Source organism: Tursiops truncatus, chromosome X (genome assembly GCF_011762595.2).
Source record: "Tursiops truncatus isolate mTurTru1 chromosome X, mTurTru1.mat.Y, whole genome shotgun sequence".
In the NCBI taxonomy this organism is placed as follows: domain Eukaryota; kingdom Metazoa; phylum Chordata; class Mammalia; order Artiodactyla; family Delphinidae; genus Tursiops; species Tursiops truncatus.
In genome coordinates this window covers 41,650,040-41,667,741 of record NC_047055.1, presented here as the reverse complement: position 1 = coordinate 41,667,741, position 17,702 = coordinate 41,650,040, and the positions used below count along the sequence as shown (strand labels likewise).

General features: G+C 48.2%; 2 protein-coding genes and 1 long non-coding RNA gene across 3 annotated transcripts in view; all 3 read right to left on the bottom strand.

Moving 5' to 3' along the window:
• Window positions 1-384: 384 nt before the first annotated feature.
• LOC141277660 (uncharacterized) lies at window positions 385-2,532 on the bottom strand. Its single transcript, XR_012329420.1, has 3 exons — window positions 2,072-2,532; window positions 1,353-1,534; window positions 385-652 (listed from the first exon to the last, which is right to left on the bottom strand). It is a non-coding gene; the product is annotated as an uncharacterized lncRNA (long non-coding RNA).
• Window positions 2,533-2,654: 122 nt separating this feature from the next.
• Window positions 2,655-8,550, bottom strand: LOC101333346 (nuclear RNA export factor 2). Its single transcript, XM_073799687.1, has 16 exons — window positions 8,450-8,550; window positions 8,063-8,216; window positions 7,370-7,453; window positions 7,150-7,254; window positions 6,953-7,033; window positions 6,745-6,814; window positions 6,509-6,597; window positions 6,282-6,389; window positions 5,985-6,094; window positions 4,156-4,192; window positions 3,704-3,772; window positions 3,565-3,620; window positions 3,314-3,421; window positions 3,149-3,207; window positions 2,925-3,040; window positions 2,655-2,829 (listed from the first exon to the last, which is right to left on the bottom strand). Exons 2-16 carry the CDS (start codon window positions 8,156-8,158, stop codon window positions 2,773-2,775), a joined length of 1,245 nt encoding a protein of 414 aa, XP_073655788.1. The 5' UTR covers window positions 8,159-8,216; window positions 8,450-8,550; the 3' UTR covers window positions 2,655-2,772.
• LOC141277568 (uncharacterized) overlaps window positions 8,446-17,702 on the bottom strand; it is a 10,971-nt gene continuing 1,714 nt past the window's right edge. The window contains exons 6-7 of the mRNA XM_073798880.1: window positions 9,052-9,220; window positions 8,446-8,630 (exon numbers count right to left, since the gene is read on the bottom strand). Of these exons, the coding sequence (XP_073654981.1) occupies window positions 8,446-8,630; window positions 9,052-9,220 (354 nt within the window). The remainder of the gene's footprint in view (window positions 8,631-9,051; window positions 9,221-17,702) is intronic.

Sequence of the window (17,702 nt, the reverse complement as noted above, 5' to 3'; positions counted from 1 at the left end):
AAATACTCTTAGGTACAGAACCTAAGAACCTAATAAATATGTTAACACAGTTTTAGACCTGTTAAATAATTAAGAAATCCATAATTAATGGAGTAAATATGGTACTTTACTTGCTAAATACGTTATATTTGTTTATAGAAGTGAACATCAGAACGGTCGCAACTTGTGAATACTGAAGTGGTGGGGAGAAGGTTATCGGGAGGCAAAGCTTGGATTTTAGGGTTGTCCAGGAATGGAGTCCTTACTCTATAATTTTCAAGCACTGTGTAGGTCGGATATAAATGCTAGAGACTGCCAGGGATGATGTGGGAGATGGGACCTTTTGGTCCTGGCCCCACTAACTCATGGTTGGGTCAGGGGAAGAGCAATCCAAGACACACAATATACAATGTGCAATGTTACTCTTTAATATAAAGATAAACAAGGATCATGCGTTGGAAAAATATAAAACAACGGGCAGGCCTACACGGTAAACTTCGGCTTCCTGATTAGCTGGACTGCAAGCTTAGTCATGGATATGGCTTCAGTTAAGAGAAGAGAGGTGACAAATATGATGAGGATGAAAATGACATCTAAAGGCTCATTTGCAGAGTTTTGTTCTCAAGATCCCAGGTCAGTGGATGAGGGTCACATGTGGAATTTTGCCCTTGGACTGAAGAAAGTAAAGAGAAAGAATTGGGATGTCAGCAGAGCCAGCAGCCGTGAGTGTCAACCCCAGGGCACCTGACTTCTGTCCACCTTCACCTTCCTGAAAGCCTAGAGGTCTATTTCTTCTTATCTCTGAATTCTCAGAATTCACTTTTTGATGAGTAAAGAAATTTTTAGTTCTGGTATAGTCTAGTCATTGTACTGAAAGCACCTCTAGTGGGGGAGGATAGATGACCTCCCTTAGGACCAAACTGGAGACACTTGACCACACAACTTCACTGCTACATCTATGCTGCAAGAGCAAGCCTTCAAGTTTACCAACATGTATGTACCAGAATGAGCAGATGCCACTGCATGTAATGCTGAAAAAGAGGCGAAAAGCTAAATGCCTATCAATAATAGCTTATGGCTTCCTGGAATTCAATTGTTTAATATATTGATCTTAGAAAGAATAATGTAGCGTCACATATACTGAGAAGAAACTATGCTGGCACTAATAATAAAAGAAGTTTCAAAACAGTATATAAGATAGGATACCTGTATTTTATAATACATGGAAATGTATTAGTATGAAATTAGGGTATTTCTCACAAGTAAACGTTTGTAAGAAAAAATAGATTTAAAATAATTACCTGAAAATTCCCATTAATCACTCCTCTACTCCTCCCAGCTCCCTCCTATCCCCATGCAACCCCAGCACTCACTTCTGAGACCACTAGAGGTTCACCTCAGATGGGGTGGAGGATGCCTGCATGATGTCCTGCTGCTGCTGGGAGAGGGGTGCATGGAGCTGGAGGTGGGTGTAGACAGTGGGATGGAGAACACACTCTGGGTCTCGCTGGGGTCGGCATCCCTCACAAACAGCTCGTCATTCACGATGCACAGACTGAAGGAAAAATGGGCCCTCAGACAACTGGTGGATGCACACCCACACCCCCAAAACTGACTCTGCTCCCACTGGCACTCAGCAACCAGATTCCTTCCACGTCCCTCCTGTGTCTGTCTCCCAGGTTCCTTGACTGGTACCTCTGCCCCTCCCTACAGAGCCCACCTTTGGAGAGACTGTCTACCACCTTCACTTGATTTATAGGTTCATCCCCAACCCAGGGGCAATTTCGCATTTACCCTTTACCACAGTGCAAGGGGTGGACAGTCTGATCCCCATTCTCAGAAGAAGACACTGAGTCACACAGAGGTCATGGGAATTGACCAAGGTCACACAGTGAGTGAGTGTTGGGTCAAGGAGTGAACGCATAGGCCAATTCCAGGCCCATACTCTTCTTAACCACCAGGTTACACTGCTCCTGGGATCTCCCTGCTGGCTTTCCACAATACTAAGTAAACCTAAGGTCTTTGCCACCACATTCCCACGCCCCTGAGCCCAGGCGGGGATGGGCATTCCCACCCACAACAGGGCTCTCACCTGCAGTCGCGGGCAGGGGTAGCGATGAAGGTCCGGGTGAAAGCATGCACACAGCGCTGAGAACTTCCTTCCACTTCAACAGCAAACAAACAACAGTACCCCTTACAGCTGCACGTGCTGTACACGCTCACACGGCGGTCCCCAGTCAGGGTGTGACTGGACACTCATGCTGAGAGGGCAGTTGTTCACGGGGGCCAGGGTGTCGGGAATGGGGAGGGCAAATATAGGAGCATTCTGCGCCCAGTGAAGGGCCCCTGACGACCACCACACAAGTTCACGGGGTGCATTTTTCACAGCCGCCCAAGAGGTGAATACTACTACCCTGTTTTGCAAATGAGGAAACTGAGAGGTTCAGTAACGGCCCAAGTTCTCAGAGTAAGGATCTGGGATGAGAGCCACCAAAATCCACAAGCCTGTGTCACCAACGCCCAGGGTGTGCAGGGCAGACAGGCATGGACACAGCTCAGACCTGGGTTGTCTGTGGGAAGCCTGAGGGCAGGAGAACACAGTGGGGAAGGGGAGGGGAGAGGAGGGGAGGGGAGGTGGGGGAGGGCAGGTGGGGAGGGAGGGGAATACAAGGGGAGGGAAGGGAAGGGAAGGGGAAAGAAAGCGAAGGGAAGGGAAGGGGTCAGGGACGCTGGGTGGTTCTGGGTGTGAGCCTGGCCAGGGGGAGGCAGCAGTGGGGCATCTGCGCTGGGGGTCTACACACACTCACCTGCCTTGAACACCCCACTGACGGAGAAGCAGAGCATCGTTTCCTGAAAGGGAAGAGCCCAGGCGCCCAGTCACCACCTCCACCTCCCACCCACCTGCGGCTTCCTGGGCCCGCCCGAGGGAGGAAGCAGGCGCTCACCGTCTGGAACCACGTGTCCACCACGAAGGAGCTGAAGTCATGCTGAGTCTTGGGCAACACACAGAGAGTGTGCACAATGACACGTTTTGTGTGCTTCAGCAGCTGGACCCGCAGGTCTGTGAGGGGAGGGGAAGCGAGCGAAGGTCAGGGGCTGCCACGCCCTGGGCCCTATGATTGACCCCTTCACCGCCCTTTCCCACCCAGTCTTCCCATCACACACTCACAGGGGTCCTTGAGCTTCTTCATATTCCTGCTGTCCTTGAAATACTCGCACAAGCTGCTTCTAGGAGACAAAGAGCAACAGTGGGTGGTGGGTGTTTGCAGGAGCTGGCCTGTGTCTGCTGGGGGGCCACACGGCCCGGGAGCAGAGGCTGTACTGTCATACTCACGGGGCTGGGTCCTCGGGGTGGAAGGGAATCGTCAGGGAGAAGCAGGCCTCCTCGTGATAAGCACCCGCGAGAACCTGTCTGTCTCCATAGTCATGGATCAAGTAGTACCTAAGGAGGAGCAATGAAGACAGTCTATCTCTGTGGTCTGGACCTCAAATGAGACTTGAAAACTCCCCTGAGCAGACCTGTGCTCAGGTGGCCTCACCTGTCCTAGCCCTCCCCCCGTTGCTCAGCTTCCCTGAGGTACTTACTGCTGCAGGAATTGCAGGACTAGGCTCTTCAGCTCATCAGATCCAAAGTAGCTTCCCTGGAATCAAATGGCACTTGAGACTATGCAGTAGATAAAGCCTCCCTGCAATACCCCAAATGTTGTTTGATCCTTTTCCTCACCTTGCAGAGCTTTACTATGTAGGGAGTGTCAACGTCAACGGTCACTGGTGACGGTAACTCCTGGCCATCCTGGAGAAGGGAAGAGGAAGTCAGGAGTGGAGACCAGGGGAGTGGCCCTGGATGATCCGGGAAAAGGATGGGCCCAGGAGGGTGAGGGTCAGAGGTCAGGTGTGAAAGGGCCCTGGAAATTCCATGGGAAAGCTTACAGTGGATGTCTTCATCATGAGGTCCTGGAAGTCTCTAGTGTTATATTCAACTTGTGTGTGTGCGTGTGTGTATTTATGGGCATTTTTTCCAGCAAGTATATCCATGTCATTTTCAGGAGTCCATGTCCCCCAAAATGGTTAAGGTTCTGATGCTAATATGTGATCTAGGCAAGACCCAGAGGGCTTGAGGGCAGGTGCAGAGGCCACCGACATTCGTAAGAGACAATGATTTACGTAGGCACTTACCAGGCGTAACAACTTCGGGAAACATTCTCTGATGGCCCTGTCCAAAATAGAGAAGAGGTGGTTGATAGTTCAAGGTTGCAATGCTTCCTTTGAGTTAAAACAGTAATACCATAAACAGAGATCAGTGTGTTCTGGCCAATCCAGCAGCACCCTTTGCCCACCTCTGCTCCTGATTTTAAGGGTTTTCGGTCCACTTGCCTGTTGAGCACTGAGCATCTGTCATCTTACTGTCTGAAAGGCACTGTCTCCTCATCTCTCTCAGTACCTTCACTTTAATATTCCTTCCCTCCCTCCCTTCCTCTCCTTCGCCTGGGTAGCTCCCACCCAGACTACTCGGACTCCCTTCTCCAGTGCCACAGGGACCAGCATTTCAAACCCGTGCTGCAGGGCTTCCTTCTCCTCCCTCCCTTCCTCCAGGGCCCCACTGAAGGCTGTGGGGAGAAGAGGGGATGGAGTGGGAGCCCGGGGCTCTGCTACCTCACTGGGGGTCCAGCACTCTGGCAAGACCCCGACACCCCCCAGGGATGGCCCAGGATGCTGGGCCAGCGAGGTGAGTGAGGTGGGGCTCAGGGAGGGAGATGGAGGGGATGAAGACAGAAAGGGAGTGAAGGTAGGAAGGGAGAGATGAGAGAGACATAGGGGCACAGAGACAGGGGAGAGAGAGACAACAAAGGGAAGGGAAAGAAGCTCTCCTGTGGTCGGGGTCCGGGAAGAAGAGAGAAAAAAGGGGAAACGGCACACTTGTTGCGGCTCTTCACCTGCCCCAGAATCGCCCAGACACACCAGGTAGGAATGGAAAATATGCACGTGTTGGGCTGGGGGCCCACTGGATGCTGGCTGAAACCTTGTCACCTGTGTGAGCTCAGCCAGACTTGGGCATGGGAAACCGAGCAGCCATGGGGGCAGATCTTCCCCAGAAAGAGGAAAGGGTCAGGTCCCAGCTCAGTATGGGGCTGAGGATCCGTGGCCCCCTCTGATGATCACTGTCTTCTCTCCCGATGACCCCTGCACCTCTCTGAGTTGGTTCTTTATCTGAGGAATCATACCTGTCTCAGGCTGCCCAGGGCTCCTGTGAAGGGCCAGGCGAGATGATGTGACGTGTGCAGGGAGGGATGGGAAGTGCCCCTCAGAGGCCTGTCCTTCTGTCTCCTCTACCACCTCTGCCCTCTGCCTTCCACTCCTGCCTCAGGAAGCCCTCTGATCACTGGCGGGGGCCCACGTCTGGCCCCTTGACTCAGGGAGCCTTGCTTTTTCCCAAGGAGGGTCCAGTTCCTGGCACTGGGCCAGCAGAATGGATGTCATGACAGCAGCCACCCATGGCCTCAGCCCTCAGCATGACGCAGGAAAGCCCCCATGTCAACATGGGAGAGGAGGGGGGATTCCTTTGGAGGAAGGGGAAGAGGGCCCCTCTCAGAACGGGGGAGGCAAACCCCATCTCAGCACGAAGAAGGAAGGCTTCTCTCAGCAAGAGGCCCTGGACTGGAGGACCCTTCTCAGTCCAGGGCGCCAGCATCTGGATCAAGGATGATCGCTCCTGGTCCTGGTGAGGAGGAGAAGCCCTGCTTCCTGGGGCACACTCTTGGGAGGCCTTGCTGGAATATAGCTGGGCGCAGAGAGCTGGAAACAGACCCCAGAGCGCCTGCAGAGGTGAGCAGGTCAGGGGAAGGAAACTCCTCACCGGTGATAGGCACAGAGAAAGCAGAAGGTGGGGCCTGTGATCCTCCCAGAACACCAGGGCTGCCACCTTTGGCAAAGGGGCACTGTCACAGATAGTCTAGGCTCCCATGGGTGAAGGTCACCAAGAAGGGTGACAGGGTGTTCACACTGACCTTACATAGGTGGACTGGTCTGGGAAAGTGTCACACAATGGGTTCCCTTGCAGCCACAGCTCTTCAAGCTTCAGCCCTTGCATCTTGTTCAACTCCCACACAGACGTCAGCTGAGAAATATGGGGCAGAAGTGGGAAAAGGAATCCCAGGGAAAGAGGGACATCCAGATCCCGGCACCCCCAGACCCCTCCCTCCCACACAGGTACCTTCACCTGCCTCCTGTCATCACTCTGATGGCCACTAACATGCCCCACCCCCCACTCTCAACCCAACTTTGACCTGGCTCCCTCTTCTCACCTCATTTTTGGAGAGGTTCAGGATCTTGACCGTGGGGGCCATCTGTATAATGTCAGACAGGCCATCCAGCTGGTACAGTTTGTTGCTACTCAAGTTCAAGGACAACAGCTTTGGGGCAAGAAGAGGTAGAGTGAAGGTTACTATCTAGGACCTTGGAGACAAATCTGCCCTCCTCCCCATCTCTTCCACCCCCTACCCTAATACCAGCACTGGGCCTACAGCCTTACCTCAGGGAAATACTTTTCGATGACCTGCAGGGTGGCAGCCATGCAGCTTCTTCGATTCAGAAATATATCAATATCATAGCCCACCAAGTCTTCAGGAAGGAGAGGGGAGGGAATAGGATGGCTGAGTGGGGTGTGGGGCCAGCACCAGCCCCTCCCCACGTTACCATCCCTAAGTTCTCCCTCCAGGAAGACCCCTCTGCCCTCACCCGCCCTAGAATTACTGCTGTCAGCCGTACCTGGGTCAAGGCGGAGCCTCTGGAGGTCAAGAGCTTGCTGGGAGACATCAAATCGTTTGCTCAAGGTCAGCTGCGGAGAGAGAGATGGAGAGAGCCGCTCTGAGGCTGTGGTGGTGGCAGGGAAATTGGGGGCGAGCGGGACGGGGGACTGGAAGAAGGAGAGGTGGGTCTGAGCACTGGCACACTACTCGCCGTGAGTCTCCATTACCTTTAGCTGCTCCATTTCTTCTGGCTTCAACTTATCCCGCACAGAGTAGGGAACAGCGGAGGGGCTGACAAAGACAGGTATCTGCAGGAAGAAGAGGTGGGGTAAGCACCAGGAACTCTAGTTCCAAAGAAGACAACCAGCCCCTGGCCTGTACTCCTTCCTCAGGATGAGGTACACGTAACGCCCTCGACACACACCTTTCGGCTCTCCTCGTCACGAATCTTGTAGCTGACATCCATCAATGCAGAGGCAGTGCTACCTTCCTGGACAAAGAACCGAGCCCCATTTTGCATAAAGTGGAACTACAGGGATTGAATGCAACAGCAATAGTATCAGAAGCCAACAGACCCTGCTGAACCAGGTCTCTCTCTCCCCCTTCCCTGTGCCCACGCGTCTGGCTTCGGCATCCTCTCTTACGTCCACTGGAGTGAAGGGGACACTGCAATGGCTCTGGATTGACTTCATTAGCCATGTCTTGTCATACTTTATCCCATAAGGAATCTAAGGATGAAAAGAAGGCATGGGAGAGAGGACAGACAACAGGGAATTTAGGCTGCAGGAGGAACCTTTTCCTGTTCTTTTCCGGCCTTCTACTGGGCTTGAAAGGGCTTGTAAAGAAGGGACCACTGGCATGATTTCTTATGGGTGTGCGTAATATGGATTTCCTAAGTACTCTTTCTCTCCAGTCAAACTCTCTTCCACATAATCAAGGTGTCAGAGATGATCTTCCTTTTATCAATTTCCAGGAGATCCTACCCAGCGCACACACTGCTTGCCCCTCAGACAAGGTCTCCAGAGGCTCGACCCTCTGTCTCCCACACTCAGCTTGCCAAGCTGAGACCTCCAATGTGGAGTCGCTCCATATCCTTGGCAGTAGTTTCCATCTTTGCTTTGAGACAGGCTCCTCCGTTCTCCTCACGGTCAGCCTGCTCCCTGTACGTTGCTTCTCTGAACCTGCCCTTAGATGAACAAGACTGTTAACTCCTGGTAATAAAAAGGACAGATTACAAACTGTCCCAGTGAAAGAAACCAGCATCTCTACATGAGACCAACACAGCTCCCCCTGCCTTTTCTCTCCTGCACATTCCACACATTTTACAGGATACTCACTGTGACCCTGAACCAGCTCCCTGGGGTTCCATCTTGTGTGTTCTCCCCCATTTCCCTCTCCAGAGGTTTTCTGTTTCTCCACACAGTAGTATGCATGTGGCCTTCACTGTGCCATTTCACTCCTCTCTTGTTGCCTGGGATGGTACAGGGAGAGCTGCAGGGGGGATGTGGAGAGAAGGACGGTGAGTGGCCATAAGTGCTAAGAAAGTCTTCTGTACACCCTCGTGTCTTTGACACCAGCACTACAATTAGGATTGCTCAACCATTATTTCACTTCTAGCATGCTTCAGTTTTGCAGTGAGAGAAGAAAAACAAGTCCACGGAGAGTGAGAGAGGTGCATAGTCCCAGGGGCTGCTGTGTACAAACTCTGCTCCCTGGCCACTTACTGGCTTACTTCGGGGTCCTCCTGGACATCCCTCTTCACGTTTCCATCATCCTCCTGGAGGTGTGAAGGCTGAGGCTCACACCCATCGTGTTCATAATGAGGGCTCCTCTCGCCAGAATTACCTGGGAAAGAACTCCAACCTTTCTTTCTTCCTTGAGGTGGTCTACCACCATCACTGTATTCTGAAAAGAGGAACAAAAATACAAGTTTGCAGACACATCTGTGATCCACTTACCACGTACCATGTCTTAGGCTAACAGCATGGTAGGGCAGGCAAAGTGCCAACCTGGCCTAAGGGACCAGTCCCACAAGCCTCAGAAAGGACACTCTTCTGCCTGTCCAGAGAGGACAGCCTTATCCGACAGATGGCACTATCAGGGGAAGAATCGAGGAGGAGCAGGATGAGGAAGAGGACGACAAGGAGGACAAAGAGGGAGGAGGGAGGAGAGGACAACTGCGCTGAAACTTTTAAAACAGTGGAGCAGGACTGATAAAGAACCGAGGTGTATGCGTCCATGGGCTAGACTGGACACCAGTCATATATACCAGGAAGGCACCCGAATCTTGCCTTCTCTCAGGACTTTCCAGCAACCACACCAATACCTCTCTCGTGCTTCCCAAATCCAATGAACCACCAAACCGATTCCACTAACAACCAGCAAGCTAGCTGGACTTCCTTTGCCAGTGCACTTGGAGCTTTAATGTCAGGTGGCACTGATGTAACGGCCTCCTGAACTGTCTTCCTCCGTCCAGCCTTGCCCTGAACAATACTCTGTTGGAAAGAGCCAGAGTGACCTCTCTATTGGGCCAGCCTGAAATGCCTTTCAGCTCAGCAGGCAACTCTTCCTAACTTCAGCCCTTTTATAACAAGGGTGTGAATGATAACCTGGAATGATGTGTCAACCACCATTTCCCAGTGTTTAGGGATTCTTCTTTTGGCTTTCTATTACTGGTGGCTAATTTGATTCCATCATGGGCAGGGAACACACTCTGGGAGATTTCAAGTGTTGTTTTTTTTTTTTTAATAATTTTATTTCTTTATTTATGGCTTCGTTGGGTCTTCGTTGCTGCACACGGGTTTTCTCTACTTGCGGCGAGTGGTGTTACTCTTCGTTGTGGCGCACGGGCTTCCCGTTGTGGCGGCTTCTCTTGTTGCAGAGCTTGGGCTCTAGGTGCGTGGGCTTCAGTAGTTGTGGCACGTGGGCTCAGTAGTTGTGGCACACGGGCTCTAGAGCGCAGGATCAATAGTTGAGGCGCACAAGCTTAGCTGCTCCGCGGCATGTGGGATCTTCCTGACCAGGGCTCGAACCTGTGTTCCCTTCCCTGGCAGGCGGATTCCTAACCACTGCGCAACCAGGGAAGTCCCTCAATTCTTTTTGAATTTATTGAGGTTTGTCTGATGGTCGAGGAGATGGTCTAACTTGGTGAATGTTACAGAGACCCTCGGGGAAAAAAACTGTACTCTGCTGTTGTTGCGCAGCCTGTTCTATTTATGTCATGCAGATCTCATTAGTTTACTGTGTTATTCAGGTCTCCTATATCCTTGCTGATTTTCTCTCTAGCAATTCTGTCACTTGCTAAGGGGGAGGTGGGTGTGGAAAGCCCCCACTATAATTATAGATCTGGCACTTTCTCCTTTCATCTCCATCAGCTTTTGCTTCATGCACTTTGAGGCTCCATTGTTTGGTGCGTACACATTTAGGATCTTTATGTATCCCTGGTGTGCTGATCCTTTCACGATTCTGTAAGGCCTCTCTTTGGCTCTTGTTCATTTTCTTTACTCTGACATCTACTGTACTGGATACTGAAGCTACAGCCACGCTTAGAAAGTGTCCTGGTTATATCTCACCTTGTCTTCACTCCTAGGAGTTGTGTTGCTGTTCACCCCTCCACCCACAAGTTCTCCCCTCCAACATATCTAATTCACCATGGGAAAAGATTTGGAAGTTTTTCCGCACCTGCAAAATAAGATCGTGTCAATTCTCTTCCCCATGGGTGGATTCACTAAGGGTATTTTATTTTTAACACATTCCACTGAAACAGTGAACCAGCAGATAATCATACTAGTGGCTTGTGGGGAAGGAGGATTATGGTAATTACACTGTTACAAACCAGCTTCCGTTGGGTTGTAATACTTAAGGTTCTCTAGGTTTGTGTGCTGTGCCTTTTGTACATTAACTATTCCATGTTGTCTCAGGGCACGCTTATGAGTAAAGATCCGCCCACTGCTGATCACTCCACGATGGAGTGATTACGACCAGGCCTCAGATGAACTCCTCTGGGGAGCCCTTGCTTTCCCTGTGTGGCCCGCTGTCAGGACAATCCTGCTACTCACAACCTTGGGACTTTCCCTGTGTGGCACTGGAAGTGAAAGGAAACACAGATAGGGCATTTGACCCACAAATGCCACTTGCTCAGTCCCCAAACCTCGGAGGGGGCCTGGCGTGCTCTCTTTCTCCCACACTCCACATCCAACTGGTCAGGAGATTCTCTCGGCCCCTCTCTCAAAGTATGTCCAGAAGCCGGCCACTTCTCACCACCTTCATTACCACCACCCTGGCCAAGATACCAACAGCTACCTCCTGGACTGTACTGCTGTCCAGCTGGCCCCTCTGCTTTCATCCTGGCTCCCTTACCTGTCTCTTTTCAACCCAGCAGCAGAGAGCAAGTCAAATCATTTCACTCCTCTGCTCAACACCACATAACGATGGTTTGAAGCCCACCAACATGTTCAAAAGCCAGGAGTTCATAATGACACTCATCAACAATAACAACAACAAAGAGGAACCTTACTGGTGACCTTTGGAGAATGCCGGGCAACCAACTCGTTTTCAGGAAAATCCAGCAATGAAAGGGAAAAATTCACATTTTAAAGGGAGCAGTAAGGGCATGTGGTCTACGTACGGTGTATAGGAAGAGTCAGAGTCATTTGTAAGAACCCACTTTCCTTCCGAAGTAACGTTGCCGAGGGGAAAGCGTAAAAGGGAGCTATATAACAGCTACCGCAGTCCCCCGGCTGACCAACTATGTCGGGTGCCTGAACAGGGCTAGAGACCTCCCTCATCAAGGTGATTCAGACACAAGCAATCTCAGACATCGACTTGTCAAGTATTTGATAGAATAATCCAGTGAAGCTCTGTCACTTACTGCGTACGTGATTTTAGGCGAGTATTTTACCTCTCTGAGCCTCAGTTCCATCGTGCGGTAGTGCTGTTTGCCATGTGTTTCCATTTGTCCCTGTTCCGGCGACCTGGAAGAGCTGTACTTCTTGACCTCCTTTGTTTGGACAGGGCTGTGTATGTGACTGGTTCTGGCTAATGGGTTGTGAGTGACATGTGCTATTTCTGGGCCAGAACATATGCTTGTTGGATTGAGACCTTGCAGGGTCCTCTTCCCCTCAGGCACAGAGACTGACAACTTTCTAGATGATGGCTGTTCTGTCAGTTTGGGTCTCCAAGTCATTCCAGTAAGAATGGCTCAGACCCCCAAAGTCCACCATCCTGTGAGGGGCATGCACCTGCCATGGACATGTAGTCGAAGTGAGGAATAAGCCCCTGAGATACGGGGACTGTCTATTACCACAGCATAATCTAGCCTATCTTGACTCTTGTATCTTATCTGTGAATTAAAATAACATCCTCTCAGGATTTTTCTGAGGATTACATGAGAAAACTGGTATGACAAGGTTGCCACAGTGCTTGACATAAAACAGGAACTCAAAAAATGGCAGCTATAATGATTAAATAATAATAACAAACTAGTTTTGAAAAAGTGTGGAAAATTGGTATAAAATGAGAGCTATTTCATCCACTCATCCTTACGGGTAAGTTGTATCATCGCTTCAAGAGTGGGGCATTTTATTTTATTTTTAAGACTTCCTAATGACTAGCACTCATGCACTTATTTCTGCGCGTCATGATATCAGAAACATAAATTGAGGTTATATGTAAAGAATGAAAAAGTGGAAAGATTAAGCAAAAGAAAGAATGACTAATGACATAAGATAAAATGAGTTAGCAATAAGTGGTTTCTTAATGAGAAGAACAGATTTTAATTATTAGTAAGCATACATTCTTCTTAGTAAACAAAGGTACCAGGTATTAATGCGGCAGAAGAGATTTACTTTGAACAGGCTTTCCCAAAATGTTTTCTGAGGAACACTAGTACTTCCAGTGGTCTGTGGAAAAATGTTCCTTTCCCACATAGCTTGAGGAAACTACCTGTTACAGACTGAATGTTTATGTACCAACCTAGTCTCCAAGGTGACAGTATTTGCAGGTAAAGTCTTTGGTAGGTGATTAGGTCATGAGGGAGGTGCCGTCATGAATGGGATTAGTGCCTTTACAAAAGAGGACCCAGAGAGCTCCCTTGCCCTTTCTGCCATGTGAGGATACAGCGTGAAGACAGCCCTTTATGAACCAGGAAGCAGGCTCTCACCAGACACTGAACCTACTGGTGCCTTGATTTTGGAGTTCACAGACTCCAGAACCATGAAAAATAAATTCTTGTAATTTGTAAGCCACCTGGTCCACGGTGTTCTACTACAGCAGCCTGAACAAGCCAAGACACTATCCTATTCTTTGAGATTCAAGTGGCATATTATCTTAAAAATATGACAATACAGAAATCCTTTGTACCTTCATTATTGTATGTCCCATATTTCTTCAATGGATAAAAACATTTTTGTTGCTGCTGTCTCTCAGACATAGTGTCTTGCAGAGCAAACCTGAAAGTGCTGAAATGAGAGGAAAGAAATGGATATTATATAAGAAAAAATATATATATCACCCCTTTAACCATCTCTCAAACCATATTTAAATCCCTCACAAATGTAAACACCATCTTTTACTTGCTGCATTTTACTCATTAAGTACCATCTACGTGATTTTTATGAAATGTATCATCTATAATTTTACTTAATATGGTTTTCTTAAATAAATTCACTGTTTTTTCCCACATGAAGGAAAGGGGAGAGCTTTCAAGGAATGTAACAAGGAAGGGTTAGAAAATCAGGAGGAAAATCAGAAGCCAATAGTGTCTGGCTGGACTAATTTAAGCCATTTAGAGAGTCCAAGCAGAAAAAGATTATGGCATCCCACCCCCCACACACTTTGCAAAGCTACTGATCGGCAAAGCAAAGACAGAAAACAAATTCTGAACCTTAACGTGCTGGCTACTTTCACACTTTTACTGAAAAAATATCAAATTAAACAAAGTCTCTCTCCTTGCCTCTCTCTACAGAACAAATTAAGAGACAGAAATTCAGATCAGATTTGAAATCATCGATACGAACTGGCATCTAGGAGTTCTCTGGTGTCCCTAATAACAAACGTGGTCTGAGGAGCGCAGAGGACGCCATCACATGGCAGGCAGTGAAGACGAATATGGAAGAGAGATAAGAGTAGGGCTTTAATGTGGGGGTTGGGAAGGAAGGGGGAAGGGAGGGGTCCACCCAGTTTCCCGAGCCTAGCTGCCGAGAGCAGCCCATGAACGCCTGCCGCCCGCTGTCCCGCCAATTCTGAGTAAACCTCTAGTACCGGCGGGCGCCCCTCCTCCCCAACTACCGCCTACCATCTACCGTGGCAGAATATGAAAGTCGGTGGAAAGGTTGGCATCGGAGCCAGAGCCTCATCAAAGTTCCCCCTCAGCCAGGACAAGTACCTTAATTCTAAAGGTCTTCTTCACCTCTCGGTCTGACTCCTCAGAAGGCTAAGCCGAGCTACCCACCGTTCGGCAGGCTCTCCACACGCTGAAAGGGCGCCCCCCTCGGTCGCGACCTTACGGCGTCACGTGACTGACGTGACGTAACGCAACGCGCTGCTGTGGGGCCCTACCTGACTTCCAGGGGCTTGGCTGGCGGAGGCCACAGAGTAGAAGGACGCAGGTGACCTCAGGGTTCAGGAGCCCTCTATCGTGAACTGTGACCGAGAGAAGTGAGCCTCAGGAGACCACAGCATGTCCCATGACCGTAGAATATACACAACCAACAGCCGAAGGGTAGGTGCGGTGTTCACATGACGGCAGGCGCTTTGCCTGCCATGTGATGGTAGCGGCCACATCCGTGTTGACTCAGGGATCTGAAGATTCTGGTAGCCAGCAATCTTCACGAGACAGAGATGGCTGAGCCTGATGTGTGACCAAGGGGGAAGTGTGACTGACCATAGCATCCATACGACTCTCAGAAGCAGGTCACCTGTGTGACTTGGAGGGCTGAGGCTTCCACATGCCACTAGCTAGTGAGGGCCACATGACAGGATGAATCCACATGATGGGCAGGGTTTAGGAGTCTGCCATGCTCTAGCGACTTGAAAAGCTGGATCTACCACATGATCATAGTGGCAATAGGTCCAGAGAGACTACACGAGCTCAGGGTTTAAGTGCTCATGGTGCTGACATGGCCAGTAGGTCTGGGCCTGCCACATATCTGTCAGGGCCTGCCACTTGATGGCCGCATCCGCGTGACCATAGCCTTAGGAGCCCACGGTGCTCAAAAGCTGGGTCAGCCTCCTGAGTGTAGGATAGTGACAGCAGGGTTCTCCCGGCTGCATGTTTCAGGAGGCCGTTCTCTTCACGAGACCTGGAGACCTGAGATTGCCCACATTCCTGGGCTTCCCGTTGATGGTGGTGCCTCCCAATGATCTTCCTCAGAACACAGGCTGGCTTCACCTGCCCCAGCCCCCTTTTAATGTGCTAATGTGCTTCTTTCGTGTGCTAATTCTGTTTCCCTATAACACGTGAAATTTAACACATAAATTAACACATAGCAATGGACTAGGTCCTCCCTAAATCCATAACCATTGCCATATTTTAGGGACCGCTTCAAAAACCTAAGCGGTGGGTACAGGTAAGCTTTGTTGCTGTAATTTCATGCAAGTCTAAGAGAAATTAAAGCAAACTCAATAAGTGAATTTTAGCTGTTAATTTGAAAAACAAATGTATATAATGATTACTATGTGTCAGGCACTTTAAAACGTCAACTCCTTTAATACTGGCAATTCTATAGACAAGTTACTATGATTATTATTCCAGTTTTCACTAATCAAAGCAGAAGCCAGTTAAGGCCCTCGGATTCATTTTAAGGTATAAATATAAACTTATCCTTAATAAGTGAAGTATTTGTGTATATAAAAGGTGGTATAAAATGTTATACGTTTTTTGAAAACATTTCCTTCTTTTATTTTTAAACATTCTAAGAGAAATATTGCAGACTTTATGGCTCTTAACGGAATTCAAAGGTTAAAAATGAGCAGAATCTGAATTAGATATTACTGCACTTATATTTTGTTTGCATCTTCCTAGAAAGGACAGAGAAAGGAGAATATACAATATAGTTTTAGGGTTTTTTTTTAATTGCAGTTTTACAAACGCCTCTTTTGCTGATTGGTGCGGAAAACTGAAGATCTGTCTGTATATCCAAAAGAGATTTGATGTGATCTTGCCCGTTTGCTGGCTTAGGCAAACTTAATGCTATACAAGCAGTGGGATTATTATGCCGGCACCCTGCAACGTGGCATGGTACATAAATAACCTGAAGAAAATACAACAGACCAAATTTTGCACCATCGTTAAATTTGAATATACTAGTAAGGATAACAGACTGTGTTTGTAGTTCTAAGCCTGTTGAAGGAAGTAGTGATTTTTTGGAGTGACTCTGTTTGGGCACATTGCTGTTACTTGGATAATTTTGGAAAATTATTTATGGGACACATGTAAATGCACGGTATGAAAATGGAGCCACGTGTTTAAAGTAGAGCCTATTATGAAACCTCAAGATGCATTTAGGAAGCATCTGTATACAATCACTGGATGGAATCTGACATCAAGACCTGATGTCTGTCCCAACTGTAGTTTCTCTAATGGACAAATCCACTAATGGTGATTGAGGTCAACTTCTTTAACCAAAAGACAAACCCTGGAGTTCTAATTATAACTTTTCTTGGGAAGGGTCAGATATTCTCCTGCCAGAACTAATGGTCGTATCATTTATTCTTTCCCTGCGATGATTATCAGGCGTTATTTTAGGATTAAAAAATATATTTAGTTACACCAGTGGGTGCCTGTCAGCTCTTTATAACATACATTGGGGAAGGGATGCTAAGGCTATGGGTAAACACCTGTATGAACACAGCTTATGTGAGCTAGGCAGTTTCGGCACTCACTGCATGTATCAGGTGCTGTGTCTGTTTAGGTGAGGCAGGCTGATAAGCTATTCTTCTTGAATGTTGTTTGGCAAGGTTTACTGGGAACAACTTTTACTCGTTTATATTTCTGTTTTGGGGTGGACGTTTAGGAGGTCAGTGCTAGTGGCTTTGTTTAACACAGAGACTTGGGAAAGGAGAATAGCAGACATTTGTGATGCTGCTAAATTAAACACAAATACTCAAATGCTTTTGGTTCAAACACAAATATGTACAACTCAAGTAGAGATCCTATGTGAATTTACTTTCAGAAAGTAAAATTGACTTAATCTGGTAACATTACCCAAGAGAACTTATGAGATATTGCTGTGCCTTTATAGAAATGGTAATCGAAACATGTTTTTCTTTGTTCCTTTAAGAAGCTCATTAATTAACTAGAAGTGACTTTACTGTCAGTGTCAAGCAATGGGAAAGAAGAGAAACAATTGTAGGTAGTGCTCCCTGTCAGAGTACTCAGTGTGCTCCCTTCCCCCAGCACAGTGTAAATTTTAACAGCTCTAGGTGATGAGCTCATTCATGGGGAGTACCACAGCCTGGAAACAGAAAATTACATCCACCGTGAAAACTTCTTTTGAGGACAAAGAATGGAAAGGGGCGAGAAGGCAGGGATTCCTTACAGGGTTTTTGCTCATAAACTATGTCATTTGTGATGGTATGATTCTCTGATACACTTTGAAAATCCCATCCACGTGAAGACCACTTACACGTGAAGAGCTGGTGCCAGCCTGTTGGTGTTATGGGCTGGGTCCTGGTATGCCAGGCGGCAGGGCTGCGGTGGTTCTTGGGCTAGTGTTCCCAGAGGAATATTACTTTTTGCATATTTACAAATATGTACATTAACAGAAGATGTTCTTTAATTTTATTACATTTTCATGAGACTGAATTTCTTCTAAAAGCTTGAAGCTTTTAAAGATATTCCATATTGAAATTTAATGGTGCTCTTTAAAGAAAATTGTTGCTGATCATAAATGTTGACAATTTTCTTGCTTCTCACCTTTCATACCTTTATGAACTCTGTGTTGTATGTGTACAGAATGGTAATACTTGATGAAATTG

What these genes read in the sequence shown, in the direction of transcription:
- LOC101333346 (XM_073799687.1), bottom strand. Translation starts at nt 8,158, where the DNA reads ATGCATACTACTGTGTGGAGAAACAGAAAACCTCTGGAGAGGGAAATG. An exon ending in GGAGCTGGTTCAGGGTCACA is followed by an intron (nt 7,454 to 8,062) that starts GTGAGTATCCTG and finishes TTTCATCCTTAG; the next exon opens with ATTCCTTATGGGATAAAGTA. An exon ending in TCCCCTTCACTCCAGTGGAC is followed by an intron (nt 7,255 to 7,369) that starts GTAAGAGAGGAT and finishes CAATCCCTGTAG; the next exon opens with TTCCACTTTATGCAAAATGG.